The 25,768-nt window shown below is 46.6% G+C and overlaps 1 protein-coding gene across 2 annotated transcripts in view; it reads right to left on the reverse strand.

Annotated features, from left to right (window-relative positions):
- Window positions 1–24,874, reverse strand: part of MREG (melanoregulin) — a 56,573-nt gene extending 31,699 nt beyond the window's left edge. Inside the window, exons 1-2 of one of the 2 annotated variants that reach the window (XM_060282346.1) lie at window positions 24,572–24,874; window positions 15,211–15,370 (exon numbers count right to left, since the gene is read on the reverse strand). In XM_060282346.1, the coding sequence (XP_060138329.1) occupies window positions 15,211–15,370; window positions 24,572–24,621 (210 nt within the window). In that variant the 5' untranslated portion in view covers window positions 24,622–24,874. The remainder of the gene's footprint in view (window positions 1–15,210; window positions 15,371–24,571) is intronic. The other variant, XM_060282345.1, reaches the window with a different exon arrangement.
- Between the last annotated feature and the right edge of the window lie 894 nt (window positions 24,875–25,768).

Here is a 25,768-nt window from a genome sequence, read left to right on the forward strand (position 1 = left end):
CGGAAACGACAGGTCCTCCTCTCGTGGTTCTCCCCGCAGCTTGCACAGTTCCCTCCTTCTCGTCGAGGCTGCTGTGGTGTGTGTGCTGCTTGAGTGCGCCGCTGTACTCGGTGTACTTCCTCCCTGTCAGATTCGGATTCGTCGGTGAGGTCTTCGTGGTAGACCCTCGGCTGGGATGGCGGGGCCGGTCGTGCCTCTTGCGTTGACCTCTCGGCGGCTTCGGTTGCCAGGGCTTCCTCCAGAGCAATCTGGAACGTGAGGTCTTTTTTGGCGTAGAGGCGTCGTTGCAACATCTCGTCCCTCAGGCCACCGACGAGGCGGTCACGAAGCATGTTCTCCAATTCTGAGAAGTTGCATAACCGGGCGGCTTGGCGGAGGGAGGTCACAAACCCAGTTATGGTTTCCCCCGGGGCTTGCCGTTTTGCGTAGAAGGCATTTCGGCAAGCTACCACCGAGGGCTGTGGTGAGAAGTGCTCCTTCAGCCGTTCCATTATTGTTTTGTAAGAGACGGTAGCGACATCTCTAGGTGCAAGGAGAGCCCGGGCGATTTCAAACGTCTCCTCTCCACAGACGCTGAAGAATGTCGCCCTCTTCATGGCATCGTTGGTGACTTCTTTCGCTTGCAGGAGGAAGTTGAAACGGGCGGCGTACCCTTCCCAGTCTCCTGATGCTGGTTTGAATGGCGAGAAGCTGCTGTCGGTTGCCATTCTGGGTTCCTTGGGTCCTGGAGCTGAAGCCTGGATGCACGGTGCGATGCAGCGGTGCAGCAGGTGGCGGTGCTGCGGTGCAGTGCGTGGTGGCGGTCAGCTCAGCAGGATCCCACCTTCGTCGCCAGTGAAATATACTCGGAGTCAAGAGTGAATTTCATGCTCTTTATTCAGCTCATAGTCATCAAGGAGGAGAAGAGAAGACGAATCGCTCTTTTCCCAAAACCATCTGCTTATATACATTATTTACACAATGGGCCTTGCGTGATTGGCTACTTCAGGGCTACACCTGTGGGCCAATTATATTGTGGATTGACTTTTGCCTGCAGCCTGATTGGCTGCTCCTACAGGCCAATCAGGTAGCAGATTCACTTCTGCCAGCCGCCTGATTGGCTGCTCCAGCAGGCCAATCAGGTTGCGGATTCACTTCCACCTGGAGTTGGATTGGGTAGCTCCCGCTGATTCTGAATCCTATTGTTCTAGGATTCAGCTCAGTACATAACAGGAGATAAAAAAGAAAATACAGTTATAAAAGGGGAAACCAGTGAAATTTATAAAATATTACTAGAAATGGAGAATCAAGAAGATCAATTAAAAGAGGTATGGGAAAAGGAGACATCAGGGCAAATATAGTCAAAGCTGGGGGGGGGAGAGAATATGGGAGAAACGTACTTTGAAAACGTTGTCTATAAGAATAAAAGAAAATTATTATAAATTAATTTGGAGATGGTCTGACACCAGTCAGATTAAATCAAATAATCAAGGAATATTTGGTGTTATGTTGGAGGGGATGCCAGGGAACAGGGAATTATGTTCACATGTGGTGCGGGTGTTAATATGTACAATTTTGGGGGCAAAGGGTGTTTAAGGAGATAGCAGAAATCACTGGGTTAAAGCTGGCTGAAAATCCAGAAGTAGCATTATTATCAATTTACGATGGGGTGGAAGATTCACAGGCTAGGAAGGACTTGCTCACAAATTTATTGACAGCTGCACGAATTATTATAACCAGGAGGTGGAAGGGGCAAGCTTTTTTAGGGTAGTCGCCCAATAGCCCCATCGCCGAGCCCGTGGCCCAAGCCAGAGCCTGAACCATAGCTGCCAAGGAAGCCTATTCAGCATAATGGAATTTCCCGTAAAAAAAAAGGGATAACTTGGCAGCTATGGCCTGAACCAACCAGATCCACTCACCCACATTTAAAAAACAAAAAACAAAACCCAGGATATTTGCTTTCAAATGTAAAATCCCCCCCAGACAGGCATGTAGGACCCACAAAAAAGGACATGTCCGGGAATTCCGAGAAGTATGGCAACCCTAAAGGAAACTGAAACATAGAAGCTGTAATTGGAGCTCAGTCATTTGAAAAAAGAAAATGGCGACAGAACATAGAAAGGTACCATAGCCTGGCACAGAAACAAGAACTTTGTGTTGGCAAACAGCAGTCCCACATACAGTGGAACTTCGGTTTATGAACACCTCGGTTTACGAATGTTCGGTTTACGAACGCCGCGGACCCATCTGGAACGGATTAATTCACTTCAGTTTATGAACGCATCAGTTTATGAACAGACTTCCGGAACCAATTACACCCATGCTTCGGGTTAAGTACGCTTCAGGTTGAGTACTCCGCGGACCCGTCTGGAACGGATTAATCCACTTTACATTACTTTCAATGGGAAAGTTCGCTTCAGTTTATGAACGCTTCAGTTTATGAACAGACTTCTGGAACCAATTGTGTTCATAAACCGAGGTACCACTGTATAAGTAGTTTCCTTCTCAGGTACTTGTACAATTACTCCTTTTAACTTCAAATAGCATTGATCTGTGTAATTTCCCCACTAGAGGGCACCAAAAAATCACAAAAGAAACTACTAAGTGGGGTCTCCACTGGAAGGAAAAATACTGGCCCATGTTAGATAACAAGTTTCAGCATGCTCATACTTTTGAGAAATTAAGTGCAATACAAAATTATTCATGTACGCCAACCATTTTTATGGAAGGACAAGTTTCTAAAATGTCGTTCAAAACCATTTTGGGGATACTGACAAAGCACATCGGCATGATGCTCTTACAAAAGAGCAAAATGTAAAGAGGACAGAAGCAAGAAGCAAGTCTTCTAATACTGTAAGTCTCCACTGTTTAATGCTGATGGGGTGAGGCGGGCAGACTGAAAGACGGAAAGTCTTGGACAGCGTCTTTGCTGGGGACAAAAATGTCACTAGGAATAAAAGGAGTCTAATTTCCCTGACTGCTGGGTCCAAAAGAGAGATAAGAATATTTTAAGTCCTAGGGCCTGACAGACTACGGACTTCCTTGCCCAGCAAGAAAGGAACACCTGCCACAAGTCTGAGGTTCCTGCTCCTACCTCTCCACCATGCCTAGGACGGGGCCAGACAGGCTTCACAAGGACTGCAGCTACCCAGGAGAGAATACTGTTCGCATTCTTTTAAACTGCTTTTTAATTGTGCTTTTAAAATTGTTTAAAATTGTTCTTAACTATGTGTGTTGCAGGGGAGGCTGTTCCTAATTATATTTTGTTTATATTTTTATTCTGCTTATATTTTGATTATGCATTTTGTGTTTTTCTATTGTAATTTTGTTTTGTAAGTGGTCCTGAGGCCTGCAGGTATAGGATGGTATATAAAATAAAATATAAAATAAAATAGGCCTCTGAAAAAGGCTTGAGATCCACAGCTGTAGGAAAACTCTCCTCACAATTTCACAAGTAGCAGTTATTAGGAAAACCGAATTGGCAACACATCAGATTGTATTATTAATTAATTAATTAATTAAATTTGTATGCTGCCCTTCAAAGATCACAGGGTGGTTCACAACATAAAAATGAATATTGTAAGAACACTGTAAGAAATAAAACAAAAAACTGAATGACTTTCTTGTGTCATATACCAGTTGGGTGCATTTGATTTCCCTCCTGTAATCTTAGCTGAATGACACTATTTTGGATATAATACCACAGCTCACCAGGAAAAGCACCATGTAGAAGTACTCTGGGGAAAATATACAACTTTAAGAAAACTGAAATATGACTCTGCACTGCAATTGTGGAGCAGCCTGGAAGCAGAATAAGATAAAGGGCTGGACTCCCAAGCCTTTACTGAACTTTCACAGGTGTCCGTCACCTGACACCAGCCTACCTGTCAAAGTTGGCCTATGGAGGATAGTGGACTCAGAGATTTGGCCTGCTGGCCAGGCAGTTCCCCACCTCTGCTTTACAAGAGGCTCAGCTGAGCATCAATACACAAACACAGAAAGCTCTTAAATGCATTTGAGAAAAATAGAAGGACCCAGGTGGCGCTGTGGGTTAAACCACAGTCTAGGGCTTGCTGATCAGAAGGTTGGCGGTTCGAATCCCTGTGATGGGGTGAGCTCCCGTTGCTCGGTCCCTGCTCCTGCCCACCTAGCAGTTCGAAAGCACATCAAAGTGCAAGTAGATAAATAGGAACCGCTACAGCAGGAAGTAGTGATGTATGGAAGTGAGAGCTGGACCATAAAGAAGGCTGATCGTCGAAGAATTGATGCTTTTGAATTATGGTGCTGGAGGAGACTCTTGAGAGTCCCATGGACTGCTAGAAGATCAAACCTATCCATTCTTAAGGAAATCAGCCCTGAGTGCTCCCTGGAAGGACAGATCGTGAAGCTGAGGCTCCAATACTTTGGCCACCTCATGAGAAGAGAAGAATCCTTGGAAAAGACCCTGATGTTGGGAAAGATGGAGGGCACTAGGAGAAGGGGACGACAGAGGACGAGATGGTTGGACAGTGTTCTCGAAGCTACGAACATGAGTTTGACGAAACTGCGGGAGGCAGTGCAAGACAGGAGTGCCTGGCGTGCTATGGTCCATGGGGTCACGAAGAGTCGGACACGACTAAACGACTAAACAACAAACAACAACAGCAGGAAGGTAAACAGCGTTTCCGTGCACTGCTCTGGTTCGCCAGAAGCAGCTTTGTCATGCTGGCCACATGACCCGGAAGCTGTCTGCAGACAAACGCCGGCTCCCTCGGCCTATAGAGCGAGATGAGCATCGCAACCCCAGAGTCAGACACGACTGGACCGGATGGTCAGGGGCCCCTTTACCTTTACCTTAGAAGGATAATGTACATGTATGTTATCAACTGCCTTAATCCTATCGCAACCTATGCAGTTATTTCTAAACTTTCGAGGCTACAGGTATCATGGCAAAAGCATTATGAAATCCAAGAGCTTAATAGAAAGATGAGCTTTGCAAACCTGAAATCACACACACACACACCCGCCCCGTATTACTGGGTGGCAGAACACTACACGGCTGCCAAAGCCTCCTTTGCCTGGTTTGCTTCAGTGGTGGCATTGGGGCAGGATGCCTGCAGGGCCACTGCCTCTTGCGTTTCTGCCACCTGATGGCCCAGTGTCTCCAGCCTTTCTGCCCAGGAGAAATGGACACCACCAAGTTCTCAGCTATCCCCAATATCTATTCTGCAAAATTTCTAGAACTTTTGTTCCGTGAGCTTAAGATTTCAAATCCACACATAAAGGAGAGTACTACATATAAAACGTAAGCCAAATTAAACACAAAACCAAAGGCTTAAATACAGTACACATCATGCCAACAGACCGTACATAATTGTTCTCCAAATGTTCTGTTCCTCTCTCACTAAGAGGTTGGCTTCTTTTGTACTGCTGGATGTGACAGTCCAGCAGAGCAGCTTCATTATGCCGTGAAGCTTAGTTTTTGTAGCATTCTTCTCGCAAGTACTGAATACAGTTCCTTCAATAATTGGGACACCAAATTGGATTTCTTTCAAAGAACGTAGGCCAAATAATTGGGGTCTAGGTTCTCTTTCCCTTGTGTTGGTGTACTGTGCTGTGGCTGAAAGAAAAAGGTCGTGTTCGATTAAGATGTGGTTGATTTACCCAAGTGTCAAAGCCTTTCACAGATCTCTAACAAGTCTTTGGGTTACTCTACTTTATTTTCCAGTGTTATTATCTCCCTCAAAGCAGTTGACAGATACACTTCCATCTTCTCAATAGGGAAAGGGAAAGACTGTGATGTTGTAGAATAAAAGAAAGCAGTCAGGAGCTGTGAGGGACAGGGGATATCGCGAAGTCCCTCCCCTCCTGAGTTCAAGCCCACCCCCGAGCACAGGGGAAAGCAGGGAGAGTTCCGATTCCAGTGGGGAAGCAGGAAGTCGTGTCCGAGGCTCAGGCAAGGTAGAGGAGCCAGGGTCCCAGGTGGGACAGGAAGGGGCGAATAAGGGGGGGAGACCCATCCCCCCAACTCCGGAATTACGCAGAAAGAGGAGGGGAAAGAGGATGGGTCTGCCAAAGCTTTTGTGTTGGAGAAAGACGCGCCAAAAGCCATTCGGAGGTTCTGAAACCGACTGACCACATCACTCCGTGTAAATAGCAATGACTTCAGCACTGTAAATACGCAGCACCAATAAAAGAATAAAATGCATAGCTGCGTAGCGTCGTTACTCTGAAGTAGCCCACTCCGGCCACTGTGACAGCAACCTCCGAATCCCTTTTTGGGCTACTTTGGAGTTGCCGGGATGAGCGTGTCAGAGGCGGAGAGATGGCGGCAGATCGCGGAGCAAGCCCAGCTAGAACTGCAGCAGCTGTCGCTGCAGGCGCAGGGGGAATTGAAGGCAGCTAAAGAAGAGACTAAGAAGGTCCAGGACGACCGGCTACAACTTGCGGAACAGGTGAGAGCGCTACAGGAAAGAGAGCAGGAATTAAGGGCGGTGGCGGTAGACCTCCAAAACAAGCTGGATGCAGAGAAAAACAAGGCGGGAGGGGCACCCCAAGTCCAAGTGCTGCCAGGAAGGAGAGCCGGGACCCTAGTAAGCAAGTTCAATGGAGACCCGAGGGAATATCAGGGCTTTGAGACTGAGATTGTGTATGCTCTTGAGCTGCACCACGATGAGTTCCCTGATGATGAGCACAGAGTAGCGTTTATTGTGGAGCACCTTACCGGGGCAGCCAGGGAGTGGCTAAGACCGTTAATCGCAACAAAGAATCCTTGCATGAAGAATGTCAAACTATTTCTAGAAGGTTTGAAAACGATGTATTCGTCCGATAGTCATATGGACCAGACTAAGGAGGAACTTCATAATTTACGCCAAGGAAATATGACAGTTCGCGCGTATTGGGCGAAATTCACCATGCTGGTGCACAGATTGGGGTGGGAACTAGAGTCACCCCCAATGCAAGCGGCGTTCTACTTGGGGTTGCATGAGGAGGTGAAGGATGAGCTCTCGAGAGGTCCCAAGCCCAGTAATATGGATCAGCTGAGCAAAGCGGCTCTGGCGGTGGGGGTGAGACAGGAATCCCGGTGGAGCGACAAGCAAGCAACGCGCGCAAAGCGGGCTTGGTTCCCACGGTCGCAGGAGAAGCCGCTCCCCCAACAACCCTTTCAAGCCACGCCTGGGGCCAGCCAGGACCAGGAACCCATGCAGATTGATAGCGCGCGCGCGGGGGCTTTTCAAACCCCAGCGGCGCCAAGACGCAAGGAGGGAAGGGGTGGGAATTGCTTTCTCTGCAACTCCCCCCAGCATCTCGTCAGAGACTGCCCACATCGCAGGGAGTGGCAAGGAAAGGCGGGAACGGTTGTGCCCTCCCCCACTGACGCAGCACCACAGCAGGGAAACGGGAAAGCCTGGCTGCAGGAGACAAGGGGCAGCAGCCAGGCACAGTCAGCAGACAACAGCCCCAGCCCACCCACCCGCACAGAGAGGAGCAGAGCCAGCCCACCCCTCCCAGAGCAGGAGTGGTTCTAGAAGTGACGCTCACGCTCCCAAATGGCTATCCCCTGACGGTCCTCGCCCTAATTGACAGTGGGGCGTCAGCGAACTTCTTCTCGAGAAACTTTGCAGAAGAGCACCAGATCCAGCTTCTGCAGCTGGATTTTCCTCTGCACGTGGCAACCATTGACGGCAGAGAGCTGCTGGGAGGGGCCATCACTCATCAAACCCCCCCCATGAGAATGACGGTGGGAAGGCACTCAGAGACACTGGCATTCAACGTCACCACCATCTCGGACCCCCCCATCGTCTTGGGCATGAGCTGGCTGGCGTGCCACGACCCCTCCATCAGTTGGCACCAGAGATGCATCACTTTTGGATCGGACTTTTGCCTGGAACATTGCATGCAGCACCAACCAGGGGAGGGGCCTCCGATAGCCACGGTGGCCACCATGCACGTCAAAGGGGGTGAGGCGATACCCAAGCCGTACTGGGACCTGCAGGAGGTCTTCAGCGAAGCGGAGTCCGACCACCTACCCCCACACAGGTCTTTTGACTGCCAGATCAACCTGGTGCCAGGGGCAACTATACCCCCAGCCAAGCTGTACGCCATGTCAGACCAGGAACTGGAGGATCTGCGCGCTTTCATCGACAAGAACCTCAAGCGGGGGTTCATCAGAGAAAGCAAGGCAGCAGGGGGCAGCCCGGTCTTCTGGGTGGACAAGAAAGACACGCAACAGCGCCATCTTGTGGTGGATTTTAGACGGCTGAATTCAGTGACAGAGCCAGTGGCTTTCCCCATGCCCAGAGTGGATGATCTCCTGACAGCGGCACGCAGGGGCAAGATTTTCACCAAGCTAGACCTGAGGGGGGCATACAACTTGATCAGGATCCGGGAAGGCGATGAATGGAAAACCACGATGTTCACGCCTCTGGGCTCTTTTGAATATCTGGTGATGCCCTTCGGGTTGCAAGGGGGCTCAGCATGCTTCCAGGCCTTCATGCACCACGTCCTGGGGTCCCTCCTCTTCAGGAAATGCTTGGTCTTCCTGGATGACATCCTTATCTATTCCGATGACCCAGTGCAGCATGTGAAAGACGTCAGGGAGGTGTTGCAGCGCCTGAAGGAGAACCACCTGTATGTGAAGCTGGAGAAGTGCAAGTTTCACACCAAGGAGGTGGACTTCCTGGGCTACAAGCTGTCAGACAAGGGGCTGGCGATGGACAAGGACAAGGTGCAGGCCATCCTGGACTGGCACAGCCCCAGGACGCGCAAAGATGCCCAACGCCTACTAGGCTTCGCCAACTTCTACAGGAAGTTCATCAAGAACTTCTCTCGCGTTACGGCTCCCATCACTGATTGCCTGCGAGGCAAGCAGAGGTTCAGGTGGACACCAGAGGCGCAAGCAGCGTTCGAAAGCCTCAAGAGGGTGTTCGCCTCAGACCAGAACCTGTTCCACGTGATTCAGGACGCGCCCCTACGCGTGGAGACAGATGCTTCTGATAAAGCTGTGGGCGCCATTTTGTTGCAACTGGACGCCAACAGAGAGTGGAGACCCTGTGCCTTCTTCTCCAGGAAGTTGACCCAGCCAGAGCGAAACTACACGGTGTTTGATCGGGAACTTCTTGCGATCCACGCTGCGTTCCAGCACTGGAGACACTTCCTGGTGGGCGCCAAGCACCCCATCCAGGTGTGCACAGACCACAAGAACCTGGAGTTCTGGAGAACTGCCAGGGTGCTCAACCAGCGGCAGATACGGTGGGCAGAGTTCTTCTCGAACTTCAACTTCTCCATACACTACATCCCGGGAGAGCAGAATGTCAGGGCGGATGCCCTCTCCCGCAAGCCAGAGTACATGGAGGAGGAGGCGCCACCGGCACCCAGGCACATTTTCCCCCCGTCAGCATGGTCCTGCGGAGCAGCAGTGGTGAGCGAGGCAGAACTCACAGCACTGACGGCAGCGGATGAATTTGCCAACCGCATCTTCAGAGAACTGAGAGGGGGGGGAGCAGGCAAAAGACTTTGCAGAACGCAGGGGGCTGCTTTTCTACAAGGGTGCACTGTACCTGCCCACCACCCAGCTCAGACGTACGGTCCTCAAGCAGATGCACGACAACCCAACGGCGGGTCATTTTGGGAGGGACAAAACCACTCACCTAGTCATGCGACACTTCTGGTGGCCAGGGGTGCGGGAAGATGTTCGGGACTATGTAAGGGGCTGTGACACCTGCCAGCGGGCAAAGGTGGTCAGAGCAGCGCCACCGGGATTGCTGGAGCCCTTAGCCACGCCACACAGGCCGTGGGAAGTGGTGTCCATGGACTTCATCACAGATCTGCCTTCTTCCAGGGGCAAGACCGCAGTGTTGGTGGTGGTGGACCTCATGTCCAAAATGTGCCACTTTATACCGTGTGCCAGGGCGGTCTCTGCAGAAGAGACAGCCAAACTGTTTGTGGATCACGTATTCAGACTGCATGGATTACCTTTAAGGGTTATTTCGGATCGTGGCCGCCAATTTGTTTCCAGGTTCTGGCGGCGGCTCATGAACCTCCTGCAGGTGGAGGTCAGCTTGTCGACGGCTAGACACCCGCAGACCAATGGACAGGCGGAGAGGGTCAACGCCATTCTGCAGCAGTACCTGAGATGCTACGTCAGCCAGCGGCAAACGGACTGGGTGGATCGCCTGCCACTGGCAGAATTTGCCTACAACAATGCAGTGCACGTCTCCACAGGGGTGTCGCCCTTTAAGGCCAATTACGGGCGCGACCTCAGATCTTTCCCAGAGAGGGAGGGGGAGGAGGAGGAGGAGGGCCCACAGGCTGAGGATTGGGCAGAGGAACTGGAGACGGTGCACCAGCAGCTCAGAGAACACTTGGAGAGAGCCAAGGAAGCGTACAAGAAGGGGGCAGATCGCCACAGGCGACCGGGGGAGGTCATCAGGGTGGGGGACAAGGTTTGGCTGTCCTCGGAGGGCCTTCCCATCAGAGGGAGGTGCAAAAAGCTGGCGCCCAGACGGTTGGGCCCCTTCACGGTCACGCAACAGGTCAACCCGGTGGCATACAGGCTGGCACTGCCAGAGGACATGAGGGTGCACCCAGTGTTTCATAGATCGCTGCTGTCGCCGTACAGGGAAAGCAGCAGGCTCCGAGGCAGCGAACAAACCCCTGAGGGAGGGGGGGAGAGGGAAGGCAGGGAGCAACTCAATGAGGCCACGGCCATCCTGGATTCAAGGAGGGGGGTGGGGGGCCTGGAGTACCTCATGGCATGGGAGGATGCTCCACCGTCCCAGAATGAATGGGTCCCAGCCACTCAGATACAGGAGGAATTCCTGGTAGAAGAATTTCACGCCCTCTTTCCCCATAGACCCAAGCCCTGGCACATGGAAAGGGAGGGGGAGGGGGAGGAAGCACGGGAGAGCAGTTCACCATGGCGCTGGGAAGCGGAGTTTGAGGAACCAGAGGATGAGGTATGGGTGTCACCGAGATCCACCCAGTCAGAGGAAGGAGCAGATTGGCAGAACATTTTTACCCCCACCAGCTCTGACGCCACGGACTTTTTGGGATTCCCGTCCTCCCAGGCGGAAGGGGGGGGCTCGCAGGACTGGGGGGAGGTGTTCACACCAACGGGCTCGGAAAGCACTGAGTTCTTAGGCTTCCAGTCGTCACCGACACCTGGGGGGGACCTGGGGAGGGGTGAAGGAGAGCTTGGGAGGGGGGTGGATGTGAGGGACAGGGGATATCGCGAAGTCCCTCCCCTCCTGAGTTCAAGCCCACCCCCGAGCACAGGGGAAAGCAGGGAGAGTTCCGATTCCAGTGGGGAAGCAGGAAGTCGTGTCCGAGGCTCAGGCAAGGTAGAGGAGCCAGGGTCCCAGGTGGGACAGGAAGGGGCGAATAAGGGGGGGAGACCCATCCCCCCAACTCCGGAATTACGCAGAAAGAGGAGGGGAAAGAGGATGGGTCTGCCAAAGCTTTTGTGTTGGAGAAAGACGCGCCAAAAGCCATTCGGAGGTTCTGAAACCGACTGACCACATCACTCCGTGTAAATAGCAATGACTTCAGCACTGTAAATACGCAGCACCAATAAAAGAATAAAATGCATAGCTGCGTAGCGTCGTTACTCTGAAGTAGCCCACTCCGGCCACTGTGACAGGAGCCATTTTGAAACATGAAGTAACCCACCTTTATATGTGCAATACATGTTTTAGAGCATTTTAAAATTAATGTTGAAATTTCTGCCTGCAATCCTACTTTTGGCTGCCTCTCACTTCACTGGCCTTGTGAAGTTCAACAAACAATTATCTGGGTCACAGACATACAGTTTATTAACCACTGCAGTTCGAAATCATAAATCACAGAATTGAAAGGGACCCTGAGAATCATCTAGTCCAACCCCCTGCAATGCAGGAATATGGGGGTCGAATATGAGATTTTGGTGTTATCAGCACCGTGTTCTAACCGACTGAGCTATCCAGCAGGTTTTTTCATTTGTGGGGATCAACAAGAAATAAAGCACTTTGCACACTGAAAACTGCTGTGAAACTGGATTTGCAGAATAAAATGTTTATTAAATGTACTTAAATCAAGTTGCAGCTGTTTGTTGCAAAATTCTAACAGTCAGAAATCAGAAAAAGCAAATTACAGTGGGACCTCGACTTACGAATTTAATCCGTTCCGAATGCACACTCGTGGGTCGAAAACTTCCTAAGTCGAGTTTCCCATAGGAAACGCAGTTTCCCATAGGAATGCATTGGAAACAGAAAAATTTGTAAGCAAGCCGAGGAAACCGCATCTAGCCACGAACGGGTTTTCCATTCGGATGTCGAGAAAATCGTAAGCGCGCGGCCACTTTTTCCACTCGTAAGTCAAAAATATCGGATGTCGAGGAGTTTGTAAGTTGAGGTCCCACTGTATAGGCATTCATTTTGTTATTGTTGTAAATTTTAAGGTGATTATATATATATATATATATATATAGTTCATAAACATGTACATGAATGTACAGGCACATGTCTGAAGCAGCACAGGAAGACAGGCCTGACTGACACCATTTTGACTCTCTCTGACCAGAATCACACACACATTTCCACATGACTATCAATTTGGGAGCCATAATCCTGTAAGCCGGAGGTTCTGCCAACTGGACATTTCCCCATCCATTGTGCCAGACTACTAGCCATCTCATTCACAAGAAGACTCCTCCGAACAAAAGATAGTGATCAACTTTTAGGAAACTGTTAATTTCTCTTTGTGTTTAGGAATTCACACCTGGGAGGGGTAAGAGGAGGACTAGGAGAGGTGTCAAAGTTGCTCAGATTTCTACCTTGAACACTCCCTTTTTGTGAGGTATTGATTACGTAGCTGTGATGTAGGAATGATGTATTTTGGGGGTGTTTCTTGGTGATGGGAAAACTGATAAAAGTGGAGGTTCTCTTTTGTTCTGGGTTCCTTCCTTGCTCTCCTGCATGAGGGGAAGGACCCTGTTGCAACAGCAAAAATAAAGGCTTTGCTTCTCAAAATTCGCTGGTTGGCCTCTGTTATATTCTCTGAACCCAATAAGGGCTCTTGTGTACCCCATAAGGGAATAAGAGCAGATTTTTGCTTATTACATTATGAATAGAATAAATGTTAAATGAAGTACAGGTTTTTGTTTTAAAGAAACCAACCTAGTGGAAATCAATTACTGTACATAGTAGCACTTTCCCCAAGTCATGACAGGAATCAAACTGAGATGCAAACCTAGAAGTGAAAGCAACATCGGGACAGATTTTTCTTTCACTTTTTCAGTTTTGTGGCTTGGAACATGATGGTATTTTGAAGGTTACCTTCAGTCAGTATGTCTACAATTTTGCACAAACTTCTGTCTTCCTATTCTTTAGCCCAGGGGTTGTCCACCTGGTCCCTACCGCCCGCTAGTGGGCGTTTTAGGATTCTAGGTGGGCAGTAGGGCGTTCTACGGCACAAGCTGAATCCTCCTTCCATCGAGCACAGGTGGGTGGTAAGGAAATTTTAGCATCAAGAAAGAGGCATTAGTGGGCGGTAGGTAGAAAAGGGTTGACTACCCCTGATTTAGAGAGAAAAATCCACACACTATGAAATGGAAGCACATTCCTATATAAGGCAAGGTTCCCAAAACTTTGTGGCTGCTTATACTAGCTGCTGAACCCCTTTCATTCACATACAGACAAAAGGAACCCCCAAAATAGTTAACTCAGGGCTTAGTTCTCATAAAGGTACATAAAATTTCTTACACAGAGAACTAGATTATATGGGAGAAAGATAGGCTTGAGTAATACCCACCACAAACATTTTCAGTCACTCTATTATTAGGGTATACTTTGCAGGAAATAAACATTTATATCACTGCAATCCCACGGAAGATCGGGGATCCACTGAGCTACAGGATTAACAATAAGGCATTACCCTTCACCAGGAAAACTGACACCATCACTTCCTAACATCTCAAACCTACCCTCTGAATCTGAAAGGCTACCAGCTTATACTAAACTCATGTGGAGAGCTGGAATGTAACAACACTAAGAGGATTATGTCCAGTCACATGCCATTATAGTTCCCATCTAAAACCACGGCTTGTCACAGAGGACCAAGTCCTCTTTAAAGAAGTGGGGGAAGTGATTTTGCTATTTACTCAAGATGAAAGTCATTGTATATATGAGCATGCTGCTCTCCTAGTCTACTCCTTCAACCTCTTCTGAGCTCCTTCAAGCGACACACACACACACAAATTGCTGAACTTTTACTTTCCAAGATCACTCACTAATCTGGAAGCATCTTAGTCTTATTTCTTCTACGTAAAGAGGGATTTAGTTGACCATGTTGACACTATAATGACAGGGGGGATTATGGAGCCATTTCTGGAAACAGGAAAGGAGGTTTCGTGATTTCTATTCCAGAAAATCCTTTGTAAACATCTTTGCTGATTCAGTTTCTTGCTTTCATTCTTTTATCTGAGCAAGTTCAATAGCATTGCCTTAGGGCTCATCCACACTTTTGTTGGTCCCATCCCTAGAAAGCATGGGTCTGAGCTGTTTTCCCTGCTGCGTTCCCCAGGAAAACTTGCTCTTTACTGCTAAACCTGAGCAAACATCAATCCATGGAAAACCCAACTGATGTTTGCTGCAATTCAGTGGTAAAGTGTGGGTTTTCCCTGGAGGAATGAGGTGAGAAAAGCAGAAGTGTGAACAAGCCCTCCGTTTGTGTTTGCATATTCAGGGCTTTTTTCATTCAGAACTCACCAGAACTCAGTTCCAGAACCTCTCAGGTGGGCACCATTGCCATGATAAGAGAACAAGGGAGGCGTTTGTGGTGAGTTCCAGCACCTCTTTTTATAGAAAAGAAGCACTAGGCATTTTTATAATTTCTATATCCAGAAATCTATTTCTGGAGATCATGCCAATGTCTAGCAGTATGACATGCCTGTACATGCAAATTAACTTTTTCCATTACTGTACAATACATTTCTTCTGAATAGCTTAGGAGACTCGATATTTGATCCATGTTTTCCCTCACTCTTCTCTTGGGCATGGTTTGGGACTTCAATCAAGACAATAATACAATCAATAATACACTCAAACACTGTTGTGTCTTAAAATATGAAAACAGTAAGTTACAAGCCTCTTGTAAGATAAAGGAGCTTACAAACAAGCTAACAGAATCAGAAGTCATTTTTCTGGAACACAATTTACAACTTCTCTGTCTCAGCATACCTTGAGCATTTATTCAGTGTCCACATACAGGACTTACCTCAGAATCTTTGTCCAATTTGTCTCTAACCACAATTAAATTGTACAATATCCGGTCGTCATCCACTTCTGTGTGGGAGATGTCATGAGGGGCACTCCACAAGTTTTTCTCTTCATCCCATGCCTGAGTTGTTCCAAATGAAGCATAAGGATTGTTATTACTGAAATACAATAAAGAAAGAAATGGAAGCTCTGTTAGCAATGCAACTTTGAAATAATAATGTAAATCATCTGAATTGCTAGCATCACTTATATTTTACACTTATATTTCATATCACTTCTAGTTTACAAGAAGGCATGCAATTTTAGTATGTGGTTTTATTATCTTATGCATATTTTAAACAACTGATTTAACTTATATTTTAATGCATTTTTAGATTAACTTGCTTTTAATGTTTGGCTTTATCAATATTTCTAAGAAACATTTTAGAATCTATGTATGCTGCTTAGAGGTTACGGATTATTAAACAGGGCTCGTCCTATGTTTGAAACCACACATTACACAGCAGATCCAAGATATGTCTTTTATTTTATTCTCCCTTTATGTGGCCACTCCATGACAGGAGATCTATGGGAAGCTCACAAAGGAAGAAAACTTAAGTCTAACTCTTCTCTGCCAACACTTTGATTTTTAGTTAAGAGAAGCCTAGGGGATATGGAGTGGGATTAAGGTTAAGAGTGATTCTTTGCAAGTAGCAAAGCGAAGGCTAGACCAAACAACCTCTCCCCCAACCATTTCCCATGTGAAAGTTCCCACGTGAAATGCATGCACACGAAAGCTCATACCAATGACAAACTTAGTTGGTCTCTAAGGTGCTACTGGAAGGAATTTTTTTATTTTGTTTTGACTATTTCAGACCAACACGGCAACTTACCTGTAACTAGGACTGTTTGTTTGTTTGTACTAACCATGTTCAAACTGCTATACCAAACAGAAGAAACACAGTCCTCAAGTCCAGAGCGTGCAAAATTAAGACTAGAGTGATCTCAGGTTTTCAACATCACAATGTATCACCAGCCAAACACTGTGGGGTCTGGTGATATACCACGATGCACTGACCCCAATCCCGTGAGGCGCCGCCAGGGTGAAATTGCTGCTGCTCCTGAGGGAGCCGATATGCTTTCATGGGGCCAAGCTTGTGCCCAGTGCTTGGCCTGGAGGGAACTTGCACTGCTCAGCTTGGGAGGGGCTCCTGCCTTGGGTTAACAGAGTTTGTTTGGAGTGAAACAATCCACAATTTAGGAGCAGACAGTTTTCAAGCCCCCTTGAGCTGGCTGGTTTCAGGAGGATGCAAACCGAGGAGCTGGGCAACGCTGTAAGTCCACACCCAGGATTTTCGATATCACTATTCACTGTCCAGGGGAAAAACTTTAAAGTGCCTATACATTTTCCCCTACAGGGCAAACAGTAACTTCCGCCATTTTAATCAGTACAATGGGGGAGAAGATAATAATAATAATAATAATAATAATAATAATAATAATAATAATAATTTATTTTATACCCCACCCATCTGGCTGGGTTTCCCCAGCCACTCTGGATGGCTCCCAACAGAATATTAAAAGCATGATAAAAACATGATAAATCTGCCCCTGGACCATGGTTCCAATCCAACTCCTGACTCCCAGCTCTTTAAATGTCTTTAAAATGTTCCTTTTAAAGACATTTTTTTGAAAGGGAGACCCTGTTCAATAATCTTCTGCATCCCTTCAAGTGTCTCTCTCACACACAGCTGATGATTGTGCTAATGTAACCTGGGGCTTTACAGGACCAAATCTGACACTGACTGCTGCTACACATTTTCTCCCTGTATACTTTAGGTAGGCTTCATCAAAAGAATAGGTATCAGAGTTTCATAATGTTGTAGTAAGTTATGTTTACAAAAAGAAAATGAAAGGTTTTTGCCTTTAGACAACACTTCTTCTCTGATGAGTTGCTCTGCCAGTCCATTTAGGACTCCCTACAAAATATGGACTTGCTTACAGAGCAGGCGGTCCTCCAGATGTTTTGGGACTACAAATCCCATCATCCCTGACCGCTGGTCCTGTTAGCTAGGGATGATGGGAGTTGTACTCCCAAAACATCTGGAGGGCCGAGATTGCCTATGCCTGTTATAGAGAATAGTAGAAAATAGAAGTCATTTGGCACACCCTGAACAGCTAACCTTTCACTGACAGCTGTTGTGAATTTATGTTTTACTCTGTTGCTTTTTAAAATAAATTCTGCAATTAGAAGCATGAATAATTTCCATTAGTATCCACTTGGAGAATATAAAATAACAGAGGACTGTATTTTCAGAGTAAGGTACTGTATTGACAATGCCTTTAGACATAATGGGTTTGGATTAGTACATACCACTTACAGAACCTCAATTAAACGCTAAACAATTCATTTAGGTGCACTGCCATGACAAATTCACCACCCAAAACACCAGAATATAGTTGGATAAAGGCCATGAAACAGTTATTCTTTAATGGGCCACTTCCATTAGGCAGGAACATTTTCTCTAGTTCACATTTCTTTAAAAAGCCAATTATACTAATCCAATCTAACCAGGACTCACGTAAGAGGTCAAAAGTAGGAATGAAAGAAGCCTGTCTACCTACTAGGATGAATAAGGTGCAGAAATATTTTGCCCCACACAGGCTCTAAATAGGACAGTTATGTGATCAAGGAAACCCTAGTTTAATTAATCATGAGCTTTAGTACAGATTTCTAGGATTTAACCGAATCTGCATAACGGTTCATATGAATAAAGCAAAGGCTCAACCAAAAAAATCAGATTTCTATTGCAGCAGGTACTACTATACACTCACATAGGAAAGAATTCCTTCCAGTAGTACCTTAGAGACCAGCTAAGTTTGTCATTGGTACTGTATAAGCTTTCGTGTGCATGCATACTTCTTCAGATACGAAAGCTCATACCAATGACAAACTTAGCTGGTCTCTAAGGTGCTACTGGAAGGAATTTTTTAATTTTGTTTTGACTAATCAGACCAACACAGCTACCTACCTATAACTAGGAACAGGAAATAATATTATTTTGGGTACCGGTAGTAATATTAAATTAAATGCTGCAGCCTAACTCTTAGGAAGAGGTGGAAAGATGTTACCATCACCACATTATTACATTTACTTACCCTATAAACATTCCTTCAGTAGCACCTTAAAGACCAACTAAGTTGGTATCTGAAGAAGTATGCATGCACACGAAAGCTCATACCAAAATAAAAACTTAGTTGGTCTTTAAGGTGCTACTGAAGGAATTTTTTTATTTTGTTTCGACTCAGACCAACACGGCTACCTACCTGTAACTATAAACATTATCTTCAAGTGCCATTTTAAAATGTTTGTGTGATAACACTGCAAACAAATGTGCTTGCTTGGAGACTGTTTTGTATTTTTAAACTAGCCATCAACATTCAGTAACGTTTGCCCAATTTGCAAACCCCACTAGTTATAGTAGTAAATTACAATTCCTCTACATAATTTCCTTTGTAAAGTCATTATTAGTTAGCTCACATTGATAGTTTTAAAGCCCTACTAAGGAAAGACATTCTATTACAAATCTACTAGAAGATCAACCAGGAAGACTTCCCTAAAACAAACTGCAACATGTGCAAATTAAGAGATTTTGCACAGCATACTCTAAAATTTATAGAGCAGGTGTTCCTGTATGAATACTGCAGCTTCTTTTGTCTGCCACAGTGCCAATGGGCTGGAGAAGGGAAGAAAGGAAGGGGAGGTCTCTACAGCTCAGAGCCATACTACAACACATCACACTCAAAACAGGTGTTGTGGCAAGCCATGAGCATCTACAGCACAGGACATTACGGGTGGCGCTGTGGTTAAACCACTGAGTCTAGGGCTTGCTGATCAGAAGGTTGGCGGTTCGAATCCTTGTGGCGGGGTGAGCTCCTGTTGCTCGGTCCCAGCTCCTGCCAACCTAGCAATTCGAAAGCACGTCAAAGTGCAAGTAGATAAATAGGTACCGCTCTGGCTGGAAGGTAAACGATGTTTCCGTGTGCTGCTCTGGTTCGCCAGACGCAGCTTTGTCATGCTGGCCACATGACCTGGAAGCTGTACGCCGGCTCCCTCGGCCAATAACGCGAGATGAGCGCCGCAACCCCAGAGTCGGTCACGACTGGTCCTAACTGGTCAGGGGTCCCTTTACCTTTACCTTTAGATTCTTTGGCAAGGCATCAGTTACAAACAAGATGAACAGAGGAACCTCAAGACCATTAAATCTTATGATCATTTTCAAACAAATTCCCTGCACATGAAGTACTTCTATTTTTGAGTGGGAGAGAGAGAGAGAGAGAGAGAGAGAGAGAGAGAGAGAGAGAGAGAGAGAGAGAGAGAGAGAGAGAACATAAATCCCAGGTGGAAGAGAGAAGAAAGCAGGAACAAGTGAAAGAACTCTCTCCTAACAGCCAGAACATGGGAAGCCCTCTGCAAATTTTTAATTTGGAATGTATAATTGGCTTTATTGTTTGTATTATGGTGTGGCAAGATTTGGTTTGATTTGATTTGCTACCAATTGGAATGTTATTAATTGAAAATGAATAAAAATTATTTTAAAAAATAAAAATAAATCCCAGGTGTAATAACTGCACATAGCTAACAGGCATCGCAGGTGGTTTGTATGGTTTTTCTTACTTGGCCCGTAGCCAACAGTTTGCAGCCTGCTACATATATGTCAAAGATGGCTGGTCAATCTTATGCAAACAAAAAGAGAGTGGAATATAAATGTTACTGTGTTGTACACATATGGCAACACTTCAAAAGAAGCAGTGACCATTTTAGGTGTGTCCAATTGACCTGCAATTGGCAGATCCTTTAGGACCCAGAACGGGGAGTGGGCGCTTATACGAACTCCGCCAATGTGCATAGGAATGGGAACCCCCCCCCCCAACACACACACACACACACACACACACACACACACACACACACATGACCACTGCTTGTACTGCACATACATATGCTCACTTACTAAAAGGACACCATTAATCATATGTGTTTAATCCACAAACTATGAAGAATTATTCAGATGAGTTGGCATTTGAGGCCTATTGTTTAAGAAGTGGCAAGCTATGAACATTAGAAATCAGTGGCAGAATTACATGAATGAACAAATAGCACTTGGGTGTGGGGCATGACATCATAGAAATATGTATTACTCACACTTGTGAAAGCTGCACAATTTCATAATGTGAAAAAAATAACCCACAACACAGTGTCGAGTTACCTTCCATTTTGTCAGCACCTTCTTCCAAAAACACTATGAAAGTACCAATAACTCCTGCCTGAAAAAAAGCAGCAACATACCTACCCACCCTGGCAAACCAACCAGGAATATTATTGGCCAGAAGCACAAATATCCTTTGAGCCTCACAAAGTGCATTCATTCACAACCCCATACAGTACTGTGAAAAGACAGTAGCCGCTGTCTATGGGCACAAATAGCAGCATGCCCAGCATAAGCTCATGTTTCATCCTGTACAGCAAGCAGGAGAATGGGTAGTCAAGTTCTGCCTCTTTGCTGTAAACTTCCTTGGTTAGAGAAGAACTGTGGCACATCCATCATTCTGTCTGGTGATAATTGCCAAACTGCACCTTAAACCCAGGTTATGGGCACAACGGAATATCTAGACGCCTTTTTTGACATGAGATTTTATTATTATTACTTTCATTTCTATGCCACTTTATATTTTAAAGAAAAAAATCTCAAAGCGGTTTACAACACATTAAAACATCAAATAAAACAATCCAGAATAAAAGAAATTCAGGTTTCAAGGGAAACAGTTCAGATCCTTCTCTAAGTTGACATTTTGCTTTCCCCATATGCAGCCTATTTGCCTACTTAATTTATAGAGCTGCCCCTTAGCAGAAGGACTCTAGGGAGCCAGTGTGGTTTGAGTGTCAGACTAGGCCCTGGCAGATCAGGGTTCAAATCCCCACTCAGTCAGGAATCTCACCGAATGACCTTGGGCCAGTCATAGCCTCTTAGCCTACCTTGCCGGGTTGTTGTAGGGATTAACTGTGGAAGGGGGTGAACCATGTACTCCCTGAATAAAAAGGTGGGATATAAATGTAGTAAATAAGCTCTTCTGCTTAAGAAAGCTGGAGAGGCCAGCCAGATGGAGACGTCAGTCGCCAAGCTAGCACCCAGAAATCTCCACATGCTCACAATTGGACCTGTGCCAGTCACAAAACATGCCTAGCTGTTTTCAAACACTCCTGATCACAAGCTGCTACAAGTCCCAGGTTGGGAAACACATAACGTAGTTACTTTGCTGGAAGTAAACAAAACTGTGTCTAGTTAGTGGAGAGAGGGGAGAATGTTTGGAGAGCCTATGCTCTTGAGTTCCACTTGTGGAGGAAAGGTAGGCTATAAGTATTATAAATACCATACCAAAGCTTGGATTAAAATTACTATGAATGACAATCCTAGCAACAAACATCTCATACTCTATTATGCTACAATTAAGGAACCTTAACTACGGTTTGATGCACTGTCCACAAGTTGTGACCGTCACACTATCTCCTCAGGCTGCTACCGGTAGGCCATGAACAAGGGAGTGGGTTTTAGAAAGTTTTGAGTTTTGATAGAAAGAGAAAGAAGATCAAATGCTCTAAAGTTACTGTAGTTTGATCGAGTCCTGCCTTGGGTTCTGAAATAAAGTCAGCACTGTTCATGATTTGACATGTTGCCCAAATGGAGCCATGGGCAATTACTACTTTAGGTCTCAACACTGTTTTATATAGGCCTCAAGACAAAAATGCACACTCTTCCAAAACAAAACAAAAGCAATCAAGTTAAAACATAAAACAAAATACAGGATTCCAGTTAAGAACTGGAGAGGACAAGAACCTCACTATTAAAAAGTGTTTGCTACAAATAATTCCCACAAAATCTACAATTCTAGCCTTACTTACTTGGAAGTCTAAATAAAATCAAGAATCAAGCTAATAGCACAATAAACATTATCTAGGTTCAGAAAGGTTGTACACTGCAGTTCTAAGCTTTCGGGGGGGGGGAATCACACCCTGAACATATATGCACAATATGATTCTATTCTGTTCATTTCTCACTGTGGTATGCTTTCTTGACAACATCAGCTTTGTTCATACAAGCAGTGCCTCAAGTTATGTTCTGTAGTAGTCACACATAGAGTTTCTGAGTCCTCAGCACCAACACTGTGTACTCCTGTGCATGTCTGAAGCCCCAATGAATCAAGACCCTAAATTCCTGGTCAGTGCCTTTAGGAGTTCAGCCCAAGTGAGGAAGCTATATCCCAAATCTGGAAACCTACTTCTAGGCTAGCACAGCAGTTGACGGCAGAGTTACAAAAAAAATGGCCACTAGTTTCAATTTGAGATTAGAAATGCCTCCCTTACACATAGGGTACCCTTTGTGTATACCAAATTCTGTACTTTTATCATAAAAGTACAAAATTCTTATTTACTGGAGCTTGGCTGCTGAACTACTCCATACACAGTTAAAGGTAAAGATAAAGGGACCCCTGACCGTTAGGTCCAGTCGCAGACGACTCTGGGGTTGCGACGCTCATCTCATTTTACTGGCCGAGGTAGCCGGCGTACAGCTTCCAGGTCATGTGGCCAGCATGACTAAGCCACTTATGGCAAACCAGAGCAGCGCACGGAAACACCGTTTACCTTCCCTCAAGAGCGGTACCTATTTATTTACCTATTGCACTTTTTGACGTGCTTTCAATTCAAACTGCTAGCAGTTTGAGCTGTTTGTAATGGGCATGGCTGTGGGGATCAAGTTGTCTGTAACGTCCAGCCAAGTTAGCCAGGCAAATTGTACCATGTACTCACAACTAATCTGATAAATGGAATAGCAAGAACAAAATACAATTTGGTTCACCGTATAAAAACATGTTAGCCCTCACCCCACTCCGAACTAGCCAAGATTATTATTGTTGGGAAGCATTTACTCATGTATGCCCTATCACCCAAACACAGGTTTACCACCTCAGTGAAACTAGGCCCTGGAACATAGCGGCTTGGTGGCAGTAGTGTGCCAGTCATTCATTCCACAAACTAGAGCAAACCAGGGCAGATTCCAAAGGGAGCTCCATTTTCCAGCCCTTAATTGCACTTTCATGCATCACTTTAAAAATCATTTCAGTTTCGCTTCACGCGCAAAGGTGTTTCTAAGGCTAGCTGAATAGGCGTTATAAGCAAGGATAGTCTCTCCAGCAGACACCCAACAGATCATCAGCATGCATCATGGGTGTAGCCAAGGGGGGCAGCTGCTCCACCAATTAATAAAAATACATAGCTAACTGAGGTTCTGCCCCCCCCTAACAAAAGGCTTACACCCCTCCCAACAAAAATCCTGGCTACGCCCATGTGCATCATAAGCAGTTAGCAGAACACCCCAGAAAGATGGCAAAGATTCAAATAGAAGACTCAAGCAAGCAATGCCCATCCAGCTGAACAATTCAAATGTTATTGAATTCTTCCAGTTGTTAAAATTTGAACATGACCTCAGCATGTGCCAGTCGGTGCTAATATTGCTTGGGGAACTGGAAACAAGATGACAAACGTAGCCATGTGATGACAGAAGTGTGCACTTAAAGAAATGCACTTAATGGATTTGGCACACTAAAAGGAAATCCGGAAGTAAAAAAAGTACAGGCTGGCATTTTGAAAACGTCATGTGGATGGTACAAAAACTTGTACGCACAAACTACAACGAATAGACCTCCTGCATCTGGAAACATGCGTGGCAACTCAACAGAACCTCCACATTCAGAGGCAGTATACCCCCCACGCCACATTCCCGGGAGGACTGTTGCCTTCAAGCCATGTTTGCTGGCTTCTTCTCGGCTATATCTGACAGGGGCTCCTGGAAAGAGGATGCTGACCAGATGGACCCACCTCCACCGTGCAGCGATTTAGGAGACTGAGAGGCGCGGGTCAACTGCGCTGGGTCCCGCAGGGGAGCCAAGAGCCCCCTACTACTCGCCTCATCCCTCGCTGCCGTCCTTCGCCGGACAGGCAGGGGCCACTTGGCCAATGTGCCACCCGGGCCGGCACCCTCGGCTGGCCATAGAATCATAGAGTTGGAAGAGACCACAAGGGCCATCCAGTCCAACCCCCTGCCGAGCAGGAAACACCATCAAAGCATTCTTGACATATGCCTGTCATGCCTCTGCTTAAAGACCTCCAAAGAAGGAGACTCCATAGGCTGGCGTGAAGGAAATGCTTGGAGGATGGCGGCTCGGCGGCGGCGGCGCAACCAGTCGCCCCCTTCCTCCTCCTCCTCTCTCTCTCTCTCTCTCTCTCTCCCCCCCCATGCGAAGGACCTCCCCCCCCCCCTTACCTCACCTCACCAGGGGCTCCTTCTCTGGAAGCGCCGCGTCGCCCGGGCATCGTCCTCGAAGGCAGCAACAGCAGCACCAAGCCTCCAGCCAGTCGCTCAGCCCCATGGAAGAGCTCCTCCGTCGCCGGGCTGAGCCTGCCTCGGAAGCGGCGGAGCGGAGACACTTGCCAAGCGCCCGCAAGAGCCTCGCTCAGCTCCTCCGCGGCCGAGCGCGCAGCAATGCCCGCTTCATGCTCACCAAAATCCCCTTGCGCTCTACGAGGCGCATGAGCAACCTGCACCTTCTCGCAGCGGCCGCGCGCGCTCTCGTGGCTGCCACCTCCCGGGGGAAACGAGCAGGCCCGCCGCCCGGAGAGGTTAACGAACGCGGTAGTCTCCATGCCCACGCAGATCTCTCTCTCGGGTGCTGCTCACAATCCGGGTTTTAATTTGCACCGCGCTAGATCAAACTGTTTCATTCTGCAGGAAGGAAACATGAACGCAGAGTCAGCCCTTGGACCCCCGGAATCTCACTTGCTTGGAGACTTGGGGGGGGGGGGGATGAAGCGCAACAGCAATGTTTCCATTTCCTTTCCATTTCTGTCATTCATTTCAAGCCATAATGGCTGCTGTCTGGCGTTTGCTAAATTTAGTGGCTTCTCAGGTCTAACAGAAGAAATTTAGCAATGGTTATTAACCATAGAATGGAACCTCCTGGTTCAGAGGAAATATGCTGTTCTTCTGAAGGCCAGTTACTCGGAAGCCCTGTCCAGCTCATGGGCTTCATAGAAACAGCTAACAGCTGACCACAATCTGAACCAGAATGCTGTACTAAATGGTCCTTACCTAACCTTTCTTACATAACCTTTCATTGGTTACAGCTTATTCTGTCAGAAATATGAGGTGTTACTCATCATTGACAGATGCAGAGAGCAAGAGATATTTTTTAAAGAAACACTCCCATCCAATGGGCTCAGAGTAGCTTACAGTTGCTTTTCTAAAAATTACTAGTCCTGCCACAATGTTTTTACTTTTTAAAATCCCATTTTCATTCATTTTTATAGTAAGAAAAAGGATAGTATGCAAAAATATAACAACTGAAACATGGTAGGAAAGATGCAGCCTGCATATCCCAGGGTGTCATTTCCACTATAAGTATATTTGATCAGAATTTATTATTTATTGCATTTAAATCTCCAAAGAGCTCAAGATGGCATG

This window comes from Zootoca vivipara, chromosome 1 (assembly GCF_963506605.1).
Source record: "Zootoca vivipara chromosome 1, rZooViv1.1, whole genome shotgun sequence".
NCBI lineage: Eukaryota > Metazoa > Chordata > Lepidosauria > Squamata > Lacertidae > Zootoca > Zootoca vivipara.